Source organism: Patagioenas fasciata, chromosome W (genome assembly GCF_037038585.1).
Source record: "Patagioenas fasciata isolate bPatFas1 chromosome W, bPatFas1.hap1, whole genome shotgun sequence".
NCBI classification, from domain to species: domain Eukaryota; kingdom Metazoa; phylum Chordata; class Aves; order Columbiformes; family Columbidae; genus Patagioenas; species Patagioenas fasciata.
The window spans coordinates 66,692,202-66,716,340 of NC_092559.1; the positions used below are offsets into that span (position 1 = coordinate 66,692,202).

At 42.4% G+C, this 24,139-nt stretch overlaps 1 protein-coding gene across 2 annotated transcripts; it reads right to left on the reverse strand.

Moving 5' to 3' along the window:
- Positions 1-1,823: 1,823 nt before the first annotated feature.
- LOC136115744 (arrestin domain-containing protein 3-like) lies at positions 1,824-24,139 on the reverse strand. 2 transcript variants are annotated; one of them, XM_065861957.1, is made up of 8 exons: positions 23,586-24,139; positions 19,011-19,092; positions 12,237-12,384; positions 10,909-11,011; positions 10,216-10,472; positions 9,641-9,803; positions 8,959-9,113; positions 1,824-6,616 (listed from the first exon to the last, which is right to left on the reverse strand). In XM_065861957.1, exons 1-8 carry the CDS (start codon positions 23,863-23,865, stop codon positions 6,560-6,562), a joined length of 1,245 nt encoding a protein of 414 aa, XP_065718029.1. In that variant the 5' UTR covers positions 23,866-24,139; the 3' UTR covers positions 1,824-6,559. The 2 variants fall into 2 exon arrangements, with proteins under 2 accessions (XP_065718029.1, XP_065718030.1); XM_065861958.1 differs by lacking the exons at positions 10,909-11,011; positions 12,237-12,384; positions 19,011-19,092.

Sequence of the window (24,139 nt, forward strand, 5' to 3'; positions counted from 1 at the left end):
GTGGGAGTGGTGATCTGCAGGAGGGTAAGAAGGCTATACAGAGGGATCTGGACAGGCTGGATCATTGGGCTGAGGCCACTTGGATGCAGTTCAACAAGGCCAAGTGCTGGGTCCTGCACTTGGGTCACAACAACCCCAGGCAGCGCTACAGGCTTGGGGAAGAGTGGCTGGAAAGCTGCCTGGAAGAAAAGGATCTGGGGTTGTTGATCGACAGCTGGCTGAATATGAGCCAGCAGTATGTCCAGGTGGCCAAAAAGGCCAGCGGCATCCTGGCTTGTATCAAGAACAGTGTGGTCAGCAGGACTAGGGAAGTGATTGTGCCACTGTACTCAGTGCTGGTGAGGCTGCACCTTGAATGCTGTGTTCAGTTTTGGGCCCCTCATCATAAGAAGGGCATTGAGGTGCTAGAGGGCAGAGAGCAACGAAGCTGGTGAGGGGCCTGGAGCACAAGTCTTATGAGGAGTGGTTGAGGGAACTGGGGCTGTTTAGCATGGAGAAAAGGAGGCTGAGGGGAAACCTTATTGTTGCCTACAACTACCTGAAAGGAGTTTGTAGCAGGGAGGGTGTTGGTCTCTTCCCACGAGTAGCGAGTGATAGGAGAAGAGGAAATGGCCTCAAGTTGTGCCAGGGGATGTTTAGACTGGATATTAGGAAAAAATTCTTCACGGATAGGGTTGTCAGGCATTGGAACAGGCTGCCCAGGGAAGTGGTGGAGTCACCATCCCTGGAGGTGTTTAAAAGGCGCTTAGACAAGGTTCTTAGGGACATGGTTTAGTGCTAGAGTTAGGTTATGATTTGACTCGATCATCCTGAGGGTCTCTTCTAACTGAAATGATTCTGTGATTTTATTATTCTAAATGTTTAAGTCACAAACAATCTTATAGCTTATAGTTATAACATTTAAAAGCATTTATTTTTTTCTAAAAAAAGTTTATTTTCTACAAGGAGGAACAATAGGAAAAATTGTTTTCCACATAGTTTTCTTTGTCCATAAGGACATATTCAGCACCAAAACTAAACAAAGAAACAAACAAAATATATATATACAAACAGCCATATAATACAATCTATAAAGCAAGCATTTAATATTGTATTTTGTTTCTCCAGTACTGGTATTTTACTTTTTTGTGTAATTCATATCAAGATTCTATATCAAATGTTGGGCTACAACTATGAACCTGTAATGCCTCTGAACAGCTAACAAAAATGTTTAAATGAGAAGTCTTTATTTGATAAGGTTTTAGAATTTTTCACTCTGATCACAGTCTGTGATTCAATGTCAATTACTACAACTGTTTCGTTTGTAGTTTTCCATTATACTGGGATAAATATTTTAACGCTACGTATATCAGTGATTGTTCCCTAGTCTGTGAAAACAACAAAAAAGAAAAAAAGTAAAATCACCAAATGCCCTTTTATATGCCAACAATCTTATCAACTTTTAATTTTTTGTCTGGTTGGAGAGGATAGAGAAGGAAGGGACATTCACAAAATTGGCCAGCATAAGACATCACCCAATTTCCAGTTCTTGCTTATCAAAGCCCAGACCTTTGAATTGAATCACTTAAAACGTGACTCTTATTTTAACCAGCTTGTCATAATTTTTGAATAATGAAATATCTTTCATGTTCTCATAAAGGCCACTTATGGAAAAGCCTATTTTGTCATATTTATGAAGCCTTTAAAGTAAGGCAGAACATTTTAAGAATGAGCACAATGCAGGAACACCAGCTTTCCCTCTCCTCCTCCTTTCTGAGCTGGTTTATTGCACAAGGATATACACAATGGATTAGTTTTTAAGTACTCAGAATCAGACCTGCCTCTTAGACGACAGGTTTTTTTTTTTTACATTATTTCTGAAAAGGAAATTTACATTTACAAATCTCTAGCATAAAAGCACTTGTCAGATCTAATGGCTCCATCATTCTTTTATTTTTTAGGGTACACTCAAAGGGCAAGTACTTTTTCTTTATAATTTCTCATGTTCTAGATGAATGCATGTTTAAAGTTGTTGGGTTGTTTTGTTTTGTTTTGTTTTTTTTTGTTTTAAAGCTCTCAGGTCTAGCCCAGGAGCCAATCAGAAAAATTCTCAGCAAACTGAGTGTGGCTGGTAACACTGATACTCTGGCCCAGTTTTATTACAGTCTTACTATTTTTAGTCTGCTACTGACCTCCAAACCAAGATGACAAAGCCAACGAAGCAATATTTGGGTCACTTAAGCAAGCTTTGGCTCAACAGATCCTGGTTCTTATGGGGGACTTCAAATACCCAGACCTTTTTTGGAAAAACAATACAGCAGCTTACCTGTCATCCATCAAGTTCCTGGAATGCATAGAAGACTTCTTCCTCATACAAACGTTAGATGTGCCAACTAGGAATGAGGCACTGCTGGACTTGCTACTCATAAACCAAGAAAACCTGCTTTGTACTGTCTTAGTGATAGCCTTGGCTGCAGCGATCACAATATTGTGGAGTTTTGGGACCCCGCTGAGCACACTAAAGGTTAGTACTAAGACAAAGGGATTAGATTTTAGAACAGCAAACTTCAACTCGCTCAGAGCTCAACTGGGAGAGATTCCATGGGAAGCTTCCATGGAGCATAAAGGAGCTAGCGAGTGCTGGGAGTTTTTCAAGAACACTCTCCTGGAAGCACAGAAACAGTTAATCCACTTTAAAGGTAAGGGAAGTAGGTGGAGCAAGAGACCCCCATGGCTTAACTGCCAGGTTATGAGTCTGCTCAAAACCAAAAGAGTAATGTACCAGAGATGGAAAAGCAGATGAATACCTGTTGATAACTACAAGGGCATTACCATGGCATGCAGAGATGCAGTTAGAAAAGCAAAAGCTCAGCTTGAATTAAAATTGGCCAGGGATGTAAAAAACTACAAGAAAGGGTCCTTGAGGTACGTAAATAACAAGCAGAAACAGAAAGAAATCACTGACCCACTGTTAAACAGGAGAGGTAAATTAGTCACCAACAATGCTGAAAAGGCAGAGGTTCTCAACACTTTCTTCACCTCTGTCTTTACCAGCACTGTTGGACCCCAGGTCTTGGGAATGAAAAATCAGGTTGATGCTAACGTAGACCTACCATCAGCGAAGGAAGAGTTGGTATATGAACTATTACAAGAGCTTGACCCCTACAAATCGATGGGCCTTGACACTATCCACCCAAGGGTGTTAAGAGAGCTGGTTGATATCGTTGCAAGGCCACTCTCCATAATCTCTGAGAAGCTGTAGAGATTGGGGGATGTCCCAGAAGACTGGAAGAGGATTATTGTCACCCCCATCTACAAGAAGGGCTTAAAGGAGGATCCAGGAAATTATAGGCCCATCAGTCTTACTTCAGTCCCTGGGAAAGCTATGGAATGAATCCTCCTGGGGGCTACCACAAGAGAGCTGAAGCCAACACAGATTCACCAGGGGTAAGTTGTGCTTGACAAACCTGATTGCCTTCTATGACAAAGTAACGCATGCAGTTGACATGGGGCGAGCAGTGGACGTTGTCTACCTAGACTTCTCCTAGGCTTTCAATACTATTTCCCACAGCCTCTTCCTAAAGAAACTGATGCGTAATGGTCTAGACAAGGGATCTATGCGGTGAGTGGGGATCTGGCTGACAGGCAGCACCCAGAGGGTGGTGGCAAATGGCTCCTTTTCAAACCGTCAACCTGTCACAAGTGGGGTCCCCCAAGGATCAATACCGGGTCCAATGCTGTTCAACATCTTCATAAGTGATCTAGATGATGGGAATCAAGTGTACCCTGATGAAGTTTGCTGATGACAACTAATTGAGTGGGGAAGTGGATACTTTGGAAGGGAGAGCTGCCCTGCAGGGAGACCTGAAGAGGCTGGAAGAGCAGGCTAACAAGAACCTTCTGAAGTTCATCAAGGACAAGTGTAAGGCTTTGCACCTGGGAAAACATAATCCGGGAGTGCAGCACGGGCTGGGATCTACCTAACTTGGGAAGCAGCTCTGTAGAAAGGGACCTGGGGGTCCCAGAGGACAAGCAGCTCAATATGAGTGAAGAATGTGCTGCTGCAGCAAAGAAAACCAGCAGAGACAAAGGAGTCATTTTCCCACTCCACTGAGCATTTGCAAGGCCACACCTGGAATAATGTTTGGATCCCCACTATACAAAAAAGATGTGGAGAGAACGGAGAGGGTCCAGAGAAGGGCCAGGAAGATAAACAAAGGACTGGGAAGCTGCCATATGAGAAAAGGCTAAGAGAGCTAGGTTTATATAAGTTGGGTAATGACCTGTTGGAGAGCAGCACAGGGGACAGGGACCTGGGGATACTGGTGTGCAGCAGGATGACCATGAGCCAGCACTGTGCCCTTGTGGCCAAGAAAGCCAATAGCATCCTGGGGTGTATTAGAAGGGGTATGGTTAGTAGGTCGAGAGAGGTTCTCCTTCCCCTCTTACTCTGCCCTGGTGAGACCACATCTGGAATATTGTGTCCAGTTCTGGGCCCCCCAGTTCAAGAAGGACAGGGAACTGCTGGAGAGAGTCCAGTGCAGGGCAACAAAGATGATTAAGGGAGTGGAACATCTCCCTTATGAGGAAAGGCTGAGGGAGCTGGGTCTCTTTAGCTTGGAGGAGACTGAGGGGTGACCTCATTAATGTTTATAAATATGTAAAAGATAAGTGTCATGAGGATGAAGCCAGACTCTTCTTGGTGACAACCAATGATAAGACAAGGGGCAATCAGTGCAAACTAGAACACAGGAGGTTCTACTTAAATACGAGAAGAAACTTCTTCACAGTGAGGGTGATAGAACACTGGAACAAGCTGCTGAGGGAGGTTGTGGAGTCTCCTACTCTGGAGACATTCAAAACCCACCTGGACACATTCCTGTGTAACTTGATCTAGGTGTTCCAGCTCTGGCAGGGGGATTGGACTAGATGGTCTTTCCAAGTCCCTTCCCATCCCTAACCTTCTGTGATTGTTCAGCCATGAGAAAAGGCAGCTTAAGGTAGACCTCAGCACCATCCTCTAGTATTTAAAGGGTGGCTACAAAGAACATTGAAACTGGACACAAGAGGGAAATTTTTCATAATGAGAAAAATCAGCCATGAGAATTGTCTCCCAAAGGAAGTGGTGGATTCACCAACACTCAACACTTCCAAATTTTATTGGGACAGGGTGCTAGGCCATCTTGCCTAGATTGTCCTTTTGCCAGATGACCCTTGTGTTTCCTTTGAACCTGGTGCTCTATGATTCTATGATACAGTATCAGAATCCCTGAAGAAAATACAAAGTGCAGAACCTGAGCTGTTGCTTAGTTGCCACAGTTCAAACTCCTCTTGCAGTCTGAAATATACTTCTTTCTGCAGTCTCATATATAACACATAATTACTTAACAAAAATTATTAGAAACAAAAAAAACCTCAAAAATAATAATAAAACAAAACCAAAACCCCACTAAAAAACCCAACACCAAAACAAACCAACCTTCTCCTTCCCCTCCCTTCTAGTTCAGATATCTTTTTGCCTATGAACCTTAGACAGCATGACTATCCCCTTTTAAAGTTATTTTCACACTTTGCTGGTGTCGAGTGATGCTGCTTTCAGTTTAAATTTTGTTCATGTCCCTATTCAAAATCCCCCTTACAAAACAAAACCAAAACACAAACACAAAACAAATGAAGTAAGTCAGCAATGCTACATAAGAAAAATAGCATTCTAAGAATTTGACAAGTGATAAGTTCACCTAAGATTAAGTGATCTTCAGGAAGCCTGTAACAAAACGTTGCTTTGCAATAATAGCAGAAAGGCAACAAATTACTAACAGAAAACAAAAATTGTATACAGTCTTGACAAAGTCTCTTTTTAGTTCCATTCTGTCATCTCTTCCCCCACCCCCACCTAACCGTTGCTTGTCTACTACAGTTGGCTGCTAAACATATAGCAAAAACTATCATCTTGAAAGCATGTGATGTTTGTAAATAAATGGAAAATAGGATCCAAGCTGAAGAGGTGATACATCAGCAGCCTACTAGGACAACTCCAAGTATGTGCATACATAGGTAAAGTCTAGGCTACTTTAAACAAAAACCCAAAAAAGTCAGTGCATTTGCAAGTCATCTTTTTTTTTTTTTTTTTTTTTGGTCAAAGCTTTCTTTTGTTCCTTGTGCAGATAACAAACAAGGGAGGAGTAAAACCAGTCCATCATAAATGAGAAAAAGCTGCAGCTACACTGAACTGTATAACATGAGCAATAAACATGTGCAAAGTTTTGAATCATAAGAAGCAGCCATTCCTCTCTTCCAGTATGGTTCGAGTGTTTTGAAACACATGACTGTATGCTAGTAAGGTTGCTCCTAGTATGTGCCACTACTTCAGGAAGTGGACTTGGGGTTTTCAAGCATGTGGAGCAGGCCAACAATGTGCTATAGGTGTCCAAGCATGATCAGAAGCTGTTTTCATTTATTCACCATAGAGTCAAGAGCAATACCATTTCCTTTAAAAGCAAGTTTCCACTATGACACTTAGATCTTCAATACAGCAGGTGTGATTCAAAACCCCAGTTTAGTCAGCTTTTTATTAATTCCTTCAACGAGAGGGGCAAGATGGTCTCTCATCTGTGGGCTGATCTGGGTTTGGATCAATCTAACCAAAAGAAAAGAAACACACCAGCAAGACAAAGCCACAACAATCCAGTGTATTTTAGTATCAACTGCTAGAAGTAAAAACTAAAATTCACAAGTTTAAGACAATTATAATGACATACAGCATTTCTAGTCCATACGTTATTTCAATAAGTCAAAAAACATCTAATCAGACAAAATTTAGGATAAAAATTAATAGAAATATTAATATGAGATACAGTAGAAGACTTCAAACTACAGGTTGGTGGTAATTTAAGAATAAGCATGAATAACTAAAACTTGAAAAATTACTGCTTTACTAGCACACAAGTCTTTTGAATTATATGAACTATAAAAAATTTACATCACTAGAAACTTAATTTCAGAAATATTTATTATAATTGATTTGAGAGAAGTAGAAAAGTTTTGCTCAAAAAGGCAGAACATTATCAATAAAAACAAAACAAAAAAATCATACTAGTTAACCCTCAAATATCCTATGGGATGAGGAAATTTTTAGAACACACAAACTCTTGAAACTTCTTTATTTAGGAGAAACGAGGTATACAGCCTGCTAACTTAGGTCTAAAAACTGGATGATAAGAGTAGTTTAAGTGTACAGTGATGGTAATAGTTGAATTGTACAGTGCATCTTTCAGACAACATTGCATCAGTTAACTTCATATAGCCTTTTTCTGTTCAAAAGAAAAAAAAAATTCAAGCTTCTTTTGAAATCTTAAAAGTATCTAAAATGAGAAGGACTTGGGAGTTGTGCTCTAGAGTTAAGCTATAGCAGAGTTCTCAGGTAAGTGTCTAGCACACAGAAAACACCGCTCTGCCCACTCAATAGCAAAGTAGTCTTTCAAGGATGGGGGGAAGTCATGCTACATAACGCTATTTTCCTAAAATGGGTGAATTCAGGCAAAATTTGGCTGGAGGACATGATTTTTCTTTTGTCCTATATCAGTGTTTTTTCTTGAAAAACATCAACATGAAAAGCTTTGAAATTTGCATCTCATTCATGGTTACTCAGTGGCTGCATTTTCAGTTCTGTAAAGGTTAGAAGTCTTGAAGAATTGTGTACTTCATAAAACTTACGTCAGAAATGAATACCAGCGTGTCATTTTTCTACATGCATCTTCCGAAACCCCTACATCCACAGAACTTAAACACACACGCAGTCAAAAGAGTTTAGTGGTTGCTATAAATGTTAGGAAGCAGTAGAGGTAAAAAGAGTTGAAATCTTATTTTCTTTATTTTTAGTACACAAATTTAAAAAATGGCGTTGCTAAAACAGAATCATAGAATTGTTTAGGTTGGATGGGACCTTTAAAGGTCATCTAGCCCAACCGCCCTGCAACGAGCAGGGACATCTTGAACTAGATCAGGTTGCTCAGAGCCCCATCCAGCCTGGCCTTGAACGTTTCCAGGGACGGGGCATCCACCACCTCTCTGGGAAACCTGTTCCAGTGTTTCACCACCCTCATTGTAAAAATTTTCTTCCTCTTGTCTAGCCTCAATCTCCCCTCCTTTAGTTTAAAACCACCACCCCTTGTCCTATCGCACAACAGGCCCTGCTAAAATGTCTGTCCCCGTCCTTCTTATAGGCCCCTTTCAAATACTGAAAGGCTGCAACAAGGTCTCCCGGGAGCCTGCTCTTCTCCAGGCTGAACAACCCCAACTCTCTCAGCCTGTCCTCATAGGAGTGGTGCTCCAGCCCTCTGATCATTTCTGTGGCCCTCCTCTGGACCCTCGCCAACAGGTCCATGTCTTTCCTGTACTGAGGGCTGCATAGCTGAATGCAGTACTCCAGGTGGGGTCTCACCAGAGCAGAGGGGCATAATCTCCTCCCTCAACCTGCTGGCCAGTGAAATAGTAAGCAACACTCTGAAAATTTCAAGAAAGTATCAGACCAGGGAAGAGTGCTGCCAAGGAAAGTTACCTTCCAGGTCTGCAGCTACAGGAAAAGGCATTATAGAGAAGCCAAGGCACCTCATAGAACACCTTCTAAATTTAAGGTTGCAGAGCTCACGTTAACAATAAAAAAAATAAAAAAATAAAAAAAAAAAAAGGGTAACCCATAGTGTAAAACAGGCATGAAAAACTCTTGATGCAATTCATCTGCATCTTACAAACAAACAAAAATCCTCCCCAAAACCAACTTATTCTGTGTTCATCATTTTAATGGTTTCTCCTCATTTTAGGAAAGAAAAATAGCTTCCTAAACTTATTCCACAAGACAAAAAAAAAACCACACACACAACACACAAAAACAAACAAACAAACAAACCCCCACAAACACAAAACAACAACACACAGACACAAACAATACAGGAATCATCACATTCTGACAGCTATACCTACTTCAGAATATAGGGGCGGAGGCAGGAAACGGAACTTCTGGATGTATGCAAATAATGGTCCTTGATGTACTCTCTCAAAATCATCAAAAGCAGCTATAGGTGCAAGGCTGGAATGTCTCTTTTCCCCTGTGACCACTTCTGCATAGCTGGGAGGTGCTAAAGGGAGACAGTACATGCAGTTCAAACAACAAATTCTTATGCATGTCAAAATATATAACATGAGAAAATATTAAACTTCCATGTCTGTAAGATTCACCAGCAGGTAGGTAACTTATTAAAAATTTGTTTAACAAAAAAGTGAGACTAGACTATTTAATTTTATTCTAATATTAAGCTTATGTCCAAAACCAGACTGACCTCTGTTTTAAGGGGATAATTAAGCCACAACAAATTTAAAGCATACCAAAGATTATTTATTCCTGTACAGGTAGGAATGACAGAACATTGCAGTCCTCTAGTCCACTAGCCCACTGCCTGTCCTAGAGAAAGAAAGGCCAGGAGGGAAGAAACTCTGCTCTTGCACATAGGACAAGCAAGTGGCAAGAAAACATCCACAACAGATTTCCTGTGGGCTTTATTACGAAGGGGTGTAATTTGACTCTTTTAGCAAGACTGCAATGAATAAAGCAGACAAAAATCAAAACAAACTAGCAAATTGATCAGGATTTGTATTGTCAAGCTACCTTCTGGTCTTTCAGGCAGCGTCAGACCAAGCCAACTCATGTTCATGCTACGCTGGCTGCTCACACTTGATGTTCTGCTACCAAATGGATGTAGAGGAATGGTACCAATAACCAGTGGTAAGTTAAGGAATAAATCCATAGCTCCTGGAATATCAACATATACCTGAAGAAAAATGAAACAAGTGTATGATTAAAATGTGAGGTTTTATCAGCACTTCATAAATATTAGTCTAAGTTGTCTTTCTATAGAAGTCTCCATGAGGAGCTTGTTTCTAACAGTCTCTTTTAGGGCCCGTGCCTCTATGGAGACATGAGCCCTTCAAGTTAAGAGTCTTAACATGAGCCTTCACATGGAAACACAGTCTACTAATTAAATGCTTGCTTAGTTGACACACAACTGTTTTAAGAACTTGCATGATTTAAACTAAATTTACTTACCAGATCTCCTGTCAGGACACTAATACCAGAACATGCATTTTTTTCATAACTAATTATCACAAAATGCTGTGCTATGAATTTGTACAGAACGTCAGAAGCTATTCATTCTCAAGAGTGAAACAGACCGCCCAACACACCATCAGTGAATACTCCACACGGATTATACTACAGTCAAGGATTGAAGGGGAAACAGGTGGAATTTTCAACTGTTTGCCATTCCAGGTTTCTGTTTTGCCAGCTGACAAGGATTCCCCACAGAGGTTGGCAACAAGCTGTTTGACTTGCTTCATTTTCCCTTTGGCATAGAATGCCTGTGTTTGGTAAATGGTTGCTTTTGGCACCACCATACGGGAAGAGCAATTCTCAATCTCTGCAAAGATCTGAATTGATTCACCTGAAACAAATAAACAAACAAACAAAAACACACTAGAATTTCAAGTTCTCTTTATGTTTACAAGGCAGCTTAAGCAAACTGTCACATTCTGTATACTGTTATAACACACCAGATGCTGCTTTCACTGGTCTACCTGCAAAAACATCCACTGATGCTAATAGAAGCAAAATCCACATGAGCTGCTCTAAAAGGAAAAAAATAAAACAAAAAAAAAACCCCACACACCACCAAAAAACCCCACCCATACCAGTCCTTTAACAATCTAGAGATACAAGTAGCGCTGTCTTTGTTAACAGAGTACACTGAGAAGATTGCAAAGTGCAGACTACGGCAGTAAAAATATCCTTAATGTTCCATTTATACAAAAACACTAAGCACAAACTCTAACTTTAAAAGGGAAGGAAAAACATCTCCCATAACTACTTATATTACATACCTGGGGTATAGCCCTTTCTTTCAATTTTGGCACTTAAGGATATTGGGCCTGAGGTACAAAGCCAACAACACAGAGTCTTTTCTTTTGTGCCTGCTTGGGGTGACTGCAAGAAGGGAAAAATCTTGTCCATTAAATTAGGAGTTTCATGGAAAACTCTTCAGGTATTTAAATCAACACAGGAAAATAATAATTTTGATGATGTGCATACTATTACATATTTTGATAAACAAAGCTACATCCACAGGAAAAGTCTCAAGCAATTTAAATGGTATTATATAATGTTTGTCCTAACTCCACTGCTGTATTAGTATTGCTTTTTCTGCCATTCTCCATATTACAGCCATACTTAAAACAGTTTTTAATACTAAGAATAAATACTGTATAGCTTAAAACAAAAAGCTTCATAGTCTACACATCCCAACATACTGTTTCAGAGCTTTTAATGTAGCTAACAGTAAATTAGAACATCTTCACATTTTCCATTAAGCTGTATTTCAGAAGCAAATTAACTAAGATAAACTACTGTAATCTTGACTCCTCCTATTTCCTTGGTTTCTGAATGATCCTGTTTCATCTATATTAAAAAGACTTATTTTACACAACATCAGGACTTAAGGCTTGATCCAAAGAGAGACCTTTGATTTTGATGGAGTTCGTGCAAGGTCCCTTTGCAAGCCTGATTTTTCACCCATACACACAAGAAACCTGTTTCAGTGGACTTGTACATTTTTTTTGTTCCCCTAGATTAAAATTCAAGGAAGGGATAAAATAAAGGATTTTTAGGCCAGATTGAAATAAAATCCTCATTGAAAGCAGTTGCGATATTAAAGTTATTTTTATAAAATGAAATTTCAGGAAAGGATTACACAGAATTGCGATAATTTCTCCCCATCAGTTGAAAACTATCCATACGGAAATTATCAACTATGCACTGCAATAAACTTTTTACTTTGCATTTTTAAGGTAGCAGCCCCTCACTCAAATATTAAGAGTTGCGCCGTTCCTTCCATAGATTATTCTTTATTTGTAATTGAAGAGGAACAGTTCACCAAGTTTTCTTCCTTGATACTACTAAATTGTGGAATCTCATTAATTTAGATTGACATGCATTTCCTGTATTGTGAAAATCAAGCAACTCCAAGTATAGGATAACTTAGCCTTCAAAATAACAGCAGTTAAAGAGTTGCTAAACTGATATAATGCTTAAAATAAGAGTTGTAGTTTAACTAGAAAATAAATATTAGGTAAAATTACATGTTGATGTTGTTTCAGTCATACTTCATTATTTTTACATCAGAAAAAGATCAAGCGATTCTGTCAGTTCTTACCAGTAATGAGGGAGTGTTGATATCTATATGTTCAAAGACTGTAAATTCCTTCTTTAATTTTACTGGTAGAAGCCAAGGCCTATGCAATTCAGCTTTCACCCAATAGCGCACACCGCCATGTCTGCCTTCAAATGAGGTAGCGAGTGGTCTGTGCAGGACAAAGTTGAATAAAATTTTTCTCTCTTTCCAATAACAATCAGATTAGGATTTACTATGTAGAACTGTATTTTCAGTGCATCATAATAAGCAAATGTTATTTGCAAAGTTTCCATATCACAGAAAAATGTAAGATTAAAGTTGGGAGAAAATATCATCTCCAATTCATCCAACAGTAGTTCTGTAGAAGTTTTAAGACTCAATTAAAGAGTTGTGCTAGAAAATGCCAGAATAGTACACATTTCCCTTGGCCTTCAGAGACCATTTTCAAGTGTAGAATAAAGCATGCCCTTTTAAGGTCAAATTAAGACCACCAAATAAAATTAGCATTAGTACCATCCAATTATTGTTTTGGACACTGTATTCTGTAAATAATTGTGTATTATTTACTTGGCTAGTATCTCAGTGGTTTATTTTAGCTATAACTGAGTGCTTTTGTAGTTTGTTTTGCCTTAAGTACAGCAGTTAAATATTTCAATTTGCAGTTCTGAATAGAGAAAGGCTATTTTGAGTACCTTCTAATTTTCCTTTACCCTGATGAGGCCATCTTAATTTTTTTAGATAGATAGATAGTGTCCTGGTTTTGTTAAAAACAAGTTTCTCTTTTAGTGAATTTGCCTGTCAGCTAAAGCTTTCATATCAACTGCATTTTCCTGGAAAACCAGATACATGTTTTGGTAAACACGGCAATGGAATGCAAGGTTATTCATAAGGATGGATGCGCATCTCGCGAGAGGGGCAATGAGAAACAGGTGACCAAAAAACTGACCAACTGAAGTATTCCATCCCATTCACGTCATACTTCATATAAAAGTGGGAGATCACAAGGATCTTGTCCCTTTTTTCCTTATGGCCAACATTAGGAGAGGCCAGCCAGGCGTGGTGGTGGAGTTGCTCTCTATGTGAGAGAGCAACTGCAATGTACTAAATTCTGCCCAGGAGCGGATGAGGAACGAGTTGAGAGTGTATGGGTCAGGATCAAGGGACAGGCTGGCAGGGGTGATACTGTTGTAGGTGTCTATTACAGGCCACCAGATCAGACTGAGGAAGTTGATGAGGCCTTCTATGCGCAGCTGAGAGCAGCCTCACAGTCACAGGCCCTGGTTGTTGTGGGTGATTTTAACTTCCCTGATGTTTGCTGGAAGGACCATTCAGCCAGCCAGCCACAGTCCAGGAGGTTCCTCCAGTGCATTGATGATAACTTCCTCATGCAGATGGTGGAGGAGCCCACCAGGAGAGGTGCACTGCTGGATCTCATCCTCACTAACAAAGAGGGTCTGGTCGAAGCAGTAAAGGTCGAGGGCTGCCTGAGTTGCAGTGACCATGAGATGGTGGAGTTCAGCATCTCGTGTGGCAGGAACAGAATAGCAAGCAGAATTGCAACCCTGGACTTTGGCAGGGCTAATTTCGGCCTTTTCAAGCAATTGCTGGGGGAAATCCCATGGGCAAGACTGCTTGAAGGAAAACGGGCCCAAGAGAGCTGGATTGCATTCAGAGATTGCTTCTTCCATGCTCAGGATCAGAGCATCCCCACACGTAGGAAGTCGAGGAAGGGAGCCAGAAGGCCTGCGTGGTTGAATAGGGATCTGTTGGGTATGCTCAAGCAGAAGAGGCGAGTTTACAGGTCATGGAAGCAGGGACTGGCCACTTGGGAGGAATATAAGGCTGCTGTTAGAGGATGCAGGAAGGCAGCTAGGATAGCCAAGGCCTCCTTAGAATTACAGCTGGCGAGAGGGGTCAAGGACAGCAAGAAGAACTTTTTCAAATACATAGCAGATAAAACTAATACCAGAGGCAATGTAGGCCCACTGATGAATGAGGTGGGTGCCCTGGTGGCAGAAGACACAGAGAAGGCAGAATTGCTGAATGCCTTCTTTGTCTCTGTCTACTCCGCTGGAGGCTGTCCTGGGGAACCCTGTACCCCTGAGACCCCGGATGAAGCCAGGTTAATGGAGGAGTTTGCTTTAGGCGATGAGGACTGGGTTAGGGAACAATTAAATAGTCTGGACGTCCACAAATCCATGGGTCCAGATGGGATGCATCCGCGGGTGCTGAGGGAGCTGGCTGAAGTCATTGCTAGACCGCTCTCCATCATTTTTGCCAAGTCTTGGGAAACGGGAGAGGTGCCCGAGGATTGGAGGAAAGCAAATGTCACTCCAGTCTTCAAAAAGGGCAAGAAGGAGGACCCGGGTAATTATAGACCGGTCAGCCTCACCTCTGTCCCTGGGAAAGTAATGGAACGGCTTATCCTTGGTGTCATCTCAAGGCACATCAGGGATAAGAGGGTCATTAGGGGCAGTCAGCATGGCTTTACCAAGGGTAAGTCATGCTTGACCAACCTCATAGCCTTTTATGAGAATGTAACAAGGTGGATGGATGATGGCAGAGCGGTGGATGTGGTCTACCTTGACTTCAGTAAAGCCTTCGACACAGTCCCTCACAGCATCCTCACAGCTAAATTGAGGAGGTGTGGTCTAGACAATAGAGTAGTGAGGTGGGTTGCAAACTGGCTTAAAGAGAGAAGCCAGAGAGTGGTGGTCAATGGTGCGGAGTCCAGTTGGAGGCCAGTATCTAGTGGAGTGCCTCAGGGGTCAGTACTGGGGCCAATATTATTCAATATATTCATTAATGATTTAGACGAGGGAATTGAGTGTACTATCAGCAAGTTTGCCGATGACACTAAGCTGGGAGGAGTGGCTGACACGCCAGAAGGCTGTGCTGCCATCCAGCGGGACCTGGACAGGCTGGAGAGTTGGGCGGGGGATAACCTGATGGAATTTAACAAGGGAAAGTGTAGAGTCCTGCATCTGGGCAGGAACAATCCCAAGTTCCAGTATAGGTTGGGGAATGACCTATTAGAGAGCAGTGTAGGGGAAAGGGACCTGGGGGTCCTGGTGGACAACAGGATGACCATGAGCCAGCACTGTGCCCTTGTGGCCAGGAAGGCCAATGGCATCCTTGGGTGTATTACAAGGGGGGTGGTCAGTAGATCGAGAGAGGTCCTCCTTCCCCTCTACTCCGCCCTGGTGAGACCCCATCTGGAATATTGTGTCCAGTTCTGGGCCCCTCAGTTCAAGAAGGACAGGGAACTGCTGGAGAGGGTCCAGCGTAGGGCAACAAAGACGATTAAGGGAGTGGAGCATCTCCCTTATGAAGAAAGGCTGAGGGAGCTGGGGCTCTTTAGTTTGGAGAAGAGGAGACTGAGGGGTGACCTTATTAATGTTTATAAATATATAAAGGGTGAGTGTCATGAGGATGGAGCCAGGCTCTTCTCAGTGGCAAACAATGATAGGACAAGGGGCAATGGGATCAAGCTGGAACACAAGAGGTTCCACTTAAATTTGAGAAAGAACTTCTTCTCAGTGAGGGTAACAGAGCACTGGAACAGGCTGCCCAGGGAGGTTGTGGAGTCTCCTTCCCTGGAGACATTCAAAGCCCGCCTGGACACATTCCTGTGTGACCTCACCTAGGCGTTCCTGCTCCAGCAGGGAGATTGGACTAGATGATCTTTTGAGGTCCCTTCCAATCCCAAACATACTGTGATACTGTGTGACCTTGCTAGTCGTTCCCTGCGAACAGAGGCCTAGTGACAGGCTGAATCCAGCTCCAGTTGGCTGCAGAGTCCAGTCCAGGACTTTGGGTGAAATGCATCCTAACAAAAGATAAGTTATGGTCAAAGCTTCCCTCCCTAACTTCTATATGGAATAATACTAGCTGCGCTAGTACTTTAATAGAGTGATTCTTTCTGCTACAGGTTTGACATCTCTTTGCACATTGGAAATGTTTACTTCTCCCCCCCAATACTGCAAATGAAAGGATTTTCTAATCAGTCTTCAATGTTTCATCCTGCTTCAGTACCCCGTATGGCAAAAATCAGTAAGGCTAGTCAGTGTCTTGTTTTCTTCCACTATTGCTTTGTGTTTGGTTGCACTGGGTCTGTCTAGGACGGAGTTGGCTTTCCTCAAAACAGTCCATATAGTGCCATGCTTTGCATTTGTGGCTAGAGCAGTGTTCATAACACACCAATGTTTCAGCTATTGCTGAGCAGTGCTTGCACAGCATCAAGGCTGTCTCTCCAATACCCCATTCCCAAAGGCCAATAGGCTGGGTGTGGACAAGAGGTTGGGAAGGAACATAGCCAGGACAGTTGACCCAAACTGACCAAAGGGATATTCCATCCCATATGATGTCAGGCTCAGCGATAAAAGTTGAAGGGGAGGGGGGTGGGGTAGAAGATGGACAGGGCTGACACAGACATTCATGGTTATGGTGTTTGTCTTCTCAAGCAACCACTACACATACTGAGGCCCTGCCTTCTAGGACATGGCTCGACATCTGCCTGCTGATGGGAAGCAGCAAGTGAATTCTTATTTTTGCTTTGCTTCCATGTACAGTTTCTGTTTCTTATTAAACTGCCTTTATCTCAACCCACAAGCTTGCCCATCTTATTTTCTCTCCCTGTCCTATTCATGAGGGAGAGTGAGAGAACAATGGTGTAGAGGGCTGGCAGCCAGCCAAAGTCAACCTACCACATCGGTTTTGTTTTAAATAAAATTTAGAAATATTCTATGGATACAAGATAGGAAGAAACAGTAAGGAGGCAGCGTCAAACTGGCATTCTTCAGGCCTTTTATTACCAGCCTTCATTGCTTCGGTACTATCAAAGATGGCTTCATCGTTATTCCTTCAAGTCACTTGAAAAGAACTTTAGTATTTTAATCAACACTCATGCTATTTTACTGGTCATCTCAAACATAATATTCCATATTCACATATACTAGTTTGTTCATTCATATTTAAAAATCCCTTCCAACTCGAGGGAATATCATAGAATCATTTTGGTTGGAAGAGACACTCAGGATCATCGAGTCCAACCATAACCTAGGTCTAACACTAAACCATGTCCCTAAGAACCTCATCTAAATGCCTTTTCAACACCTTCAGGGATGGCGACTCCACCACTTCCCTGGGCAGCCTGTTCCAATGCCTGACAACCCTTTCCATGAAGATCTTTTTCCTAATATCCAGTCTAAGCCTCCCCTGGCGCAACTTGAGGCCATTTCTTCTTGTCCCATCACTTGCTATTTGGGAGAAGAGACCAACACCCTCCATGCTACAAACTCCTTTCAGGTAGCTGTAGGCAGCAATAAGGTCTGCACCCTCTCTAGTACCTCAATGTCCTTCTTATGATGAGGGGCCCAAAACTGAACACAGAACTGAACACACAAGGTGGGACCTCACCAGCACCAAGTACAGCAGCACGATCACTTCTCTAGTCCTGCTGGTCACGCTATTCTTGATACAAGTCAGGATGCTGTTGGCCTTTTTGGCCACCTGGGCACACTGCTGGCTCATATTCAGCTGGCTGTCAATCAACACCCCCAGATCCTTTTCCACCAGGCAGTTTTCCAGCCACTCTTCCGAGCCTGTAGCGCTGCCTGGGGCTGTTGTGACCCAAGTGCAGGACCTGGCACTTGGCCTTGTTAAACCAGTATCATCCTTATCACTTCTTACATAAGAGATTTTCATCTGAACCTTAAATTGACTTCTAAAAGTCTCCGTATATATGGGTCTTCTTCAGTGTTCCAATAATATCTCCCATAAAGCCCCGTGCTATTCACTGAAACTGATCCATAAAAGCATTTATCATCTACAGGTTCTGCTATAGTCAGCCCCTCCAATAAGCAGACTGTTTATTAGCTTTCATATTAGATGTTAGTCTAATATTCTGCCAATTTTTATTAACCTTAATGACTTCAGCACTCGGCTTTTAAAGTAAAAGGCTCCTCCTGCCTCCCTTCTTTCATCCATTTCCACACTCTCTCTCTGTTCCTTTTTGTTTAATTTTCCTGCACCTTGTGTTTTAGCTATTTTCCACACTGGTAGCTCCTCTATGTATAAGTCTTCCCTTCACAACATATACATTAAACACCTCAAACTTTTTTTGTCTGTGTACGTGCCAATTTATCTTAAGACTTCTGCTATCATTCTTGCTTCACCTTTGCTTTCCAAGACAAGCAGGATTAGGTATGGGAATATTTCTTGCTTCATTCACCCATCCATTTCCTTATTTCCATCCTGGCTTTTTGCATAAAGGTCAGCCTGAGTGCATACATCCTATTTAAACTATTTAAAAAACAAACAAACAAAACACAAAACTTCTTTTTTCTTCCCCCCCCAAATGTGGTTAAGCTTGCCACATCTGTTTCAGACTGAGCTTGAACAGTTAAGCTGTTATTGCTAGTTCTGATGGCCTGCACGGCTCCAGTAAAGCCCTGTTTATTTAGAAGATACCTCAGCCACTCCGCAGGATTCAAATGACACAAATTCCCCTCTCCTGCGAAGGGGAAAAATACTACAAAACATAATGAGTCAATAGACCTCAGTCAAAAGAGAGAGTAACCAACCGGGCAGCAATGTGTTCCTGTTTTGTAAAAAACTCTTAACCAGTTTAAAAGCAACCTCTTCAGTTTAATGAGATTATGTCCTCTGTCACATCTGGACACAACTCCTACTACCACTGAAAAGGTTTCCCCTCCACCCGCAAGAATTTTTCTTAAGCAGGTATGTATCTTAGCCTTCTCTCACACAAGCTGCGTACTGCATGCAAGTACTTACATCTGTGGAAGCTCAAAGCTGAATGCATATTCGTGCCTTCCTGAATGAAGGGTGTGAAGGCCTGCTTCAGAATTGTCATCATCTAGGAGGGAAAAACTCAATATGCTATTCCACCTGTGAACATTTTACACAGCATAATTATATAGGTTTCTTTTCCAGAATAAGAGAGATTTATACGTTCTTTACAATACGAAGAACGCAGCGTCCCAGAAACAAGTCTCTCCAGTCCATCGGTATTAACTGCTAGATGTATGGATGCAGAATTTTTAAGGTTAGGCAAGATTCACCTTGCATAAAAGCAGAAGATAAACTGCTTAAAGATCTGTAAAGGAAACTATGGCGGGGGGGGGGGTGAGGTTTCTTCTTAAGTGCACAAGCACCACCTCGAAAGTAGCAAACAAATTCGGGGGCAAAGCAAAGACACAAACATCTTCTAATTTCAACAAGAAAGCTGACCTTGGTTTATAGTCATGATTCCTTGTATAGCTTTAAATGCTCCGACAAACTTGTGGTTTGTTCTGATATAATTACCATGAAACCAGAAAAATGCTGATTCCATCAAAATATAAAGTTACTTAGAGAAAACAATTGCACACCGCATATACAGGAGTTGGAGTAATAAAAACACACGTAGTGGGATTATGCAAAAGACGCTACCTATTGCTAATAGTCTGAAACGTCATGAAGTAATGTTGGTACATTCTAAGATTTTTCATTTTTAGTTCCTGTTGTCCTACAAAAATGTTGATGCTCCAGTTCCTTTAGTGCAGGACAAATGCTGAAACAAAACTAAACAAAAATATAAAAACACTGGAAGGCTATTGACACAAATGCATCCTCCGCACATAATGTCATGAATTCAGAATCTTCAATACGCTGAAAGATCAAAACAATGTGTATAATGCTTTTTTTTGTTGTTTTTAACAAAAAACTCAGAAGGTTTTGTCTGTTTTTTGTTTGTTGGGGTTTTTTGCGTGTGCTTTTTTCTTTTTCAATAGAAGTAATATTCTTTTCCTTGCACATAAGCGTTTTTCCATCCCTTCTTCGCTGCCTTCCTGCCAGATCAGCAGTACCTATTGCACAACAGGCCCTGCTAAAATGTCTGTCCCCATCCTTCTTATAGGCCCCTTTCAAGTACTGAAAGGCTGCAACAAGGTCTCCCAGGAGCCTGCTCTTCTCCAGGCTGAACAACCCCAACTCTCTCAGCCTGTCCTCATAGGAGTGGTGCTCCAGCCCTCTGATCATTTCTGTGGCCCTCCTCTGGACCCTTGCCAACAGGTCCATGTCTTTCCTGTACTGAGGGCTGCATAGCTGAATGCAGTACTCCAGGTGGGGTCTCACCAGAGCAGAATCACCTCCCTCAACTTGCTGGCCATGCTTCTTTTGATGCAGTCCAAGATACGATCGGCCTTCTGGGCTGCAAACACACATTGCTGTCTCATGTCCAATTTTTCATCTACCAGTACCTCTAAGTCCTTCTCCTCATGAGGTTCACACAGGCCTACTTCTCAAGCTTGTCCAGGTCCCTCTGGATGACGTCCAGACAGATGACATCCGTAGCCCTTCCTTTGTCCACTGATGTAGTTACTCCCTCACAGAAGGCCACTAGGCTGGGTCAGGCAGGACTTGCCCTTGGTGAAGCCGTGCTGGCTATATTGAGTCACCTCCCTGTCCTCCATGTGCCTTAGCATAGTTCCTAGGAGGATCTGTTCCATGATCTTCCCAGGCACGGAGGCGAGGCTAACAGGTTGGTAGTTCCCGGGGGTCCTCCTTTCTACCCTTTTTAAAAATGGGTGCGATGTTTCCCTTTTTCCAGTACTGAGCTGTCAATCACAGACTAGGCTGGAGCAGGAGAGGACTGGCCTAAACAGGCGTGAGCAAATCCCCTGCCAGCCACTCATACACATACAGCATACATTACACCCCCGTGCATTTGCTCAGCAACTCTGCTCACAGCCTACCCTGACTACCGCAGAGGTAAGGAGAGAGGGAAGGGCACCACCCATGCCTCACTATCTGGTCTCCTCATACCACAGGGCCATGCTGCTGGCTTGCCCCGGCCTGCCCCACGCTATGTGCAAGGTGGCACCCCAATCCTGCACTTCTCTCAGGAGCACATGCTGACCATTACTGAAAGGCAATTACAGATAGTGCTGGCCAGGGGTGTGGGAGGGGAAAGACAATCAAGTGAGAGGCTGCAGGGCCACGTGTCCCTGCTCGCAGCCTCTTGCTAGCCCAGTGGATGTGTGGACTTTGCCAATAAAGGCTGTGTGCCCTCTGAGCCGTCAAGGGCGACATTGCCGGGCATTACCAACAAAAAGTAACCAGGGTGACAGCACTCCCTCTTAGCAGTGCAGCGCCCCCAGCGTCCTACCAAGGCCGCGATCGGATCCAGAAGAGGGGGCGGGCAGCAAGAAAGAACGTAGTAACCAGCAACTGCTGAATTTGAAATTAAACACCCCACCTCCCGGTTTCCCAGCAAAGTAAACTTGTACTCCTCACTTCACAGCTAGCGCCCTCCCCCCACCGTGCATACTCTGCCAACTCCTCAGGGAAGCGGGGCCCGGAGCGCCCCCAATCCTGCACAGGGCTGACCTCGGGGTGGCCAGAGCCCGTTCGCCCCGCACCCAGCACACACTAGAGTGCGGCCAAGGGAACCTACTCCCTCAGCCTCGCTTTTCCCCCACGTCCCGGCCCCCTATAATCAGCTGCTGTCATCGCCTTAGCAACAGGCTAACAAACTCCAGCAGGCCAATGACAAGGCGGGGACAGGGAGTGAGCTTCCGGACCATGCTAGAGTACGAGGTGTTGAGTTGAACTCCGCTCCCTGAGGCGAGTGTTCGCAGTCCTGCCCCTGCAGCCGAGGGAGGGGCAGCGGTGTTCCAGGACAACTACTTAAGTTTTTACCTGCCGCACATGGAACGGTTCGTACCCTGTCTCGCTTCTGGTGTCAGAAATGTCAGATCTGTCCCTTCCCTGCCACCTTTTGTTCCCTTTACAGCCAAATGCAAGCACCTACTATCGGGGTCAGCATTTGGATCTACAGTCTGCATGCAAAGTCATTGCTGCTGCTGCTTAAGCAGACAGTTAAAAGCATGGGGTGGCCCACCTATTTGTAAGCATACTTCCTGCTATGCACGTTTCTGTCATCTGCAAACCAGAGGTGAACGAACTTCCACATGAGAATTATTGTAGTTCCGAGGCGGAAGTACAAAGAACATTTGAGCTACAAAGCCACCTCATGAGTGACCTGTGCTCGCTTGCATCAGGATAACATAATTTAAATCAATAGCAACTCCACTCTGTTACAGTATCTCTGCAGTAAATATGTTGCATATTTAAAAACAAAACCAACCAAACAACAACAACAAAAACCCACAAACAAACAAAAACAAAACAAAAACAACAACACACCAAAACACCTGACCCAAATTGTGTAAACAGTTTTAACATTTTCTTGTGCTATGAATTAAATCATCACCACCACCTGACATGTGCAACCAATCTGCAGAGAGAAGGAGCACTCCCTCCCTTCTTCCCAGGACTGGTCCCAAACAGGATTGAACCGCTTCTAACAAAGGGTGGAAACTTGAGAAAAAACAAGCTTAGAGCCCCTTATACTTTCAAAATGTAACTATGTGAACAATAGATTAGCAAACTTAAGACCCACAATCCCGCTCACAATGTAATACCCCATTTCCATACCCAAAATAAGGGAATTATAGCAGGGCGCTTTCCATTTCTATAGGGGCTTCAAAGACCAGGTTTTCATTGAACGCAGGTTCCAGAACTCCCCAACTCAGAATCGATGCTCCGATCATACAACCATGACCTCTTATTTGGCCTTTCAGACAGATTTTTACATTTGAGTCCCCTATAGAGGAGTCAAATAAAATAAATGAAAGTGATGTATAAGTATACTAGTTTAGAACAAAGGAAGAGATCAAAAACTACAGGTGGGGTGGTGATAGCATGTCAAATTAAGCCACAGGGAATCTTTTATCTGCTAACAATGAACCAACCTTAAAAATCATCACGTATCAGTCTGAAAGTCAGACCTATATCTATTATGTGTCAAAAAGCCTAGTGTTATGTTTTAATTACATTTATAATTCAATAAGATGCTACCAAGAAAGCAATTTACTGCATATTCATATCTGGTTTTGATTTAACAATTGTTTTCCCCACAGAAAAACAAATCCCGCTAATAACACCAAGAAAAAAAAATGACATTGCATATAAAAAAACCCCACACACCTGTATTTAAAAAAATGCAAATCCTTATGAAAAGACTCTGTATTTTAACAGGTATTTTAAGAAAGCCCTGTTTGCAGGTACTCTGAAAATGCCCCTCAACATGATTTTAACATTAAGTAAACATTCAAATAACAAAAAACAAACAAAACAAACAAAAAAAACCCACCCCAAAACTAAGAACGTAACCAGCATTTCCTCACCTTTAGAAACCGTGAACTCTATGAGACTGCATATTAAAAAGGGATAAACCAAGACAAGGCAAAGATGTGTCTTTTTCTGGAAAAATGTCTGCACGTAGTGAATAAGTGAAAAGCTTACCTCTTTCGTGACCGAGTAGAACATCCTTATGGTTAAAATACTCTACTTCTTCAGTGTAATTTTGTGTATAGGCAGTGTTGGATCCAGCATTTCTAGATTCAGTCCAACGTACTTTTGCATATCCTCTTGCGTGAATTTTAAGAGATTTTACTCTAGTTTCCCCAGTAACTTCTAAACTGACCCTTCCTGAGACTGTGTCCCCGCTAGAATAGACAAGGATATTGCTACCATTGAGACAGTCAAAGCTTATTGTTAAGCTCTTCACCTTCCCCAGCACCATATTTTATAGCAAAGCATATAAAAATATACTGTAAGGAGAGAGAAAGAAAAAAAAAAAACAAAACCCAAAACACCAACAACCAAAACCCCAGGGTCTCATACAAAATGCAATCTTCACTGTACACTGAACAACGCCTCTGCCACGCAAAGAGCCTACGAACAAGATCAGCGTGTCCTCTACAAATACTTCATCGGAATTACTGAGGAAACCCCCAGCGACGGCAGCAGTCGCCTAACGCTGCGATCTCCTTACAAAAACAGCTGCCCGCATGCTG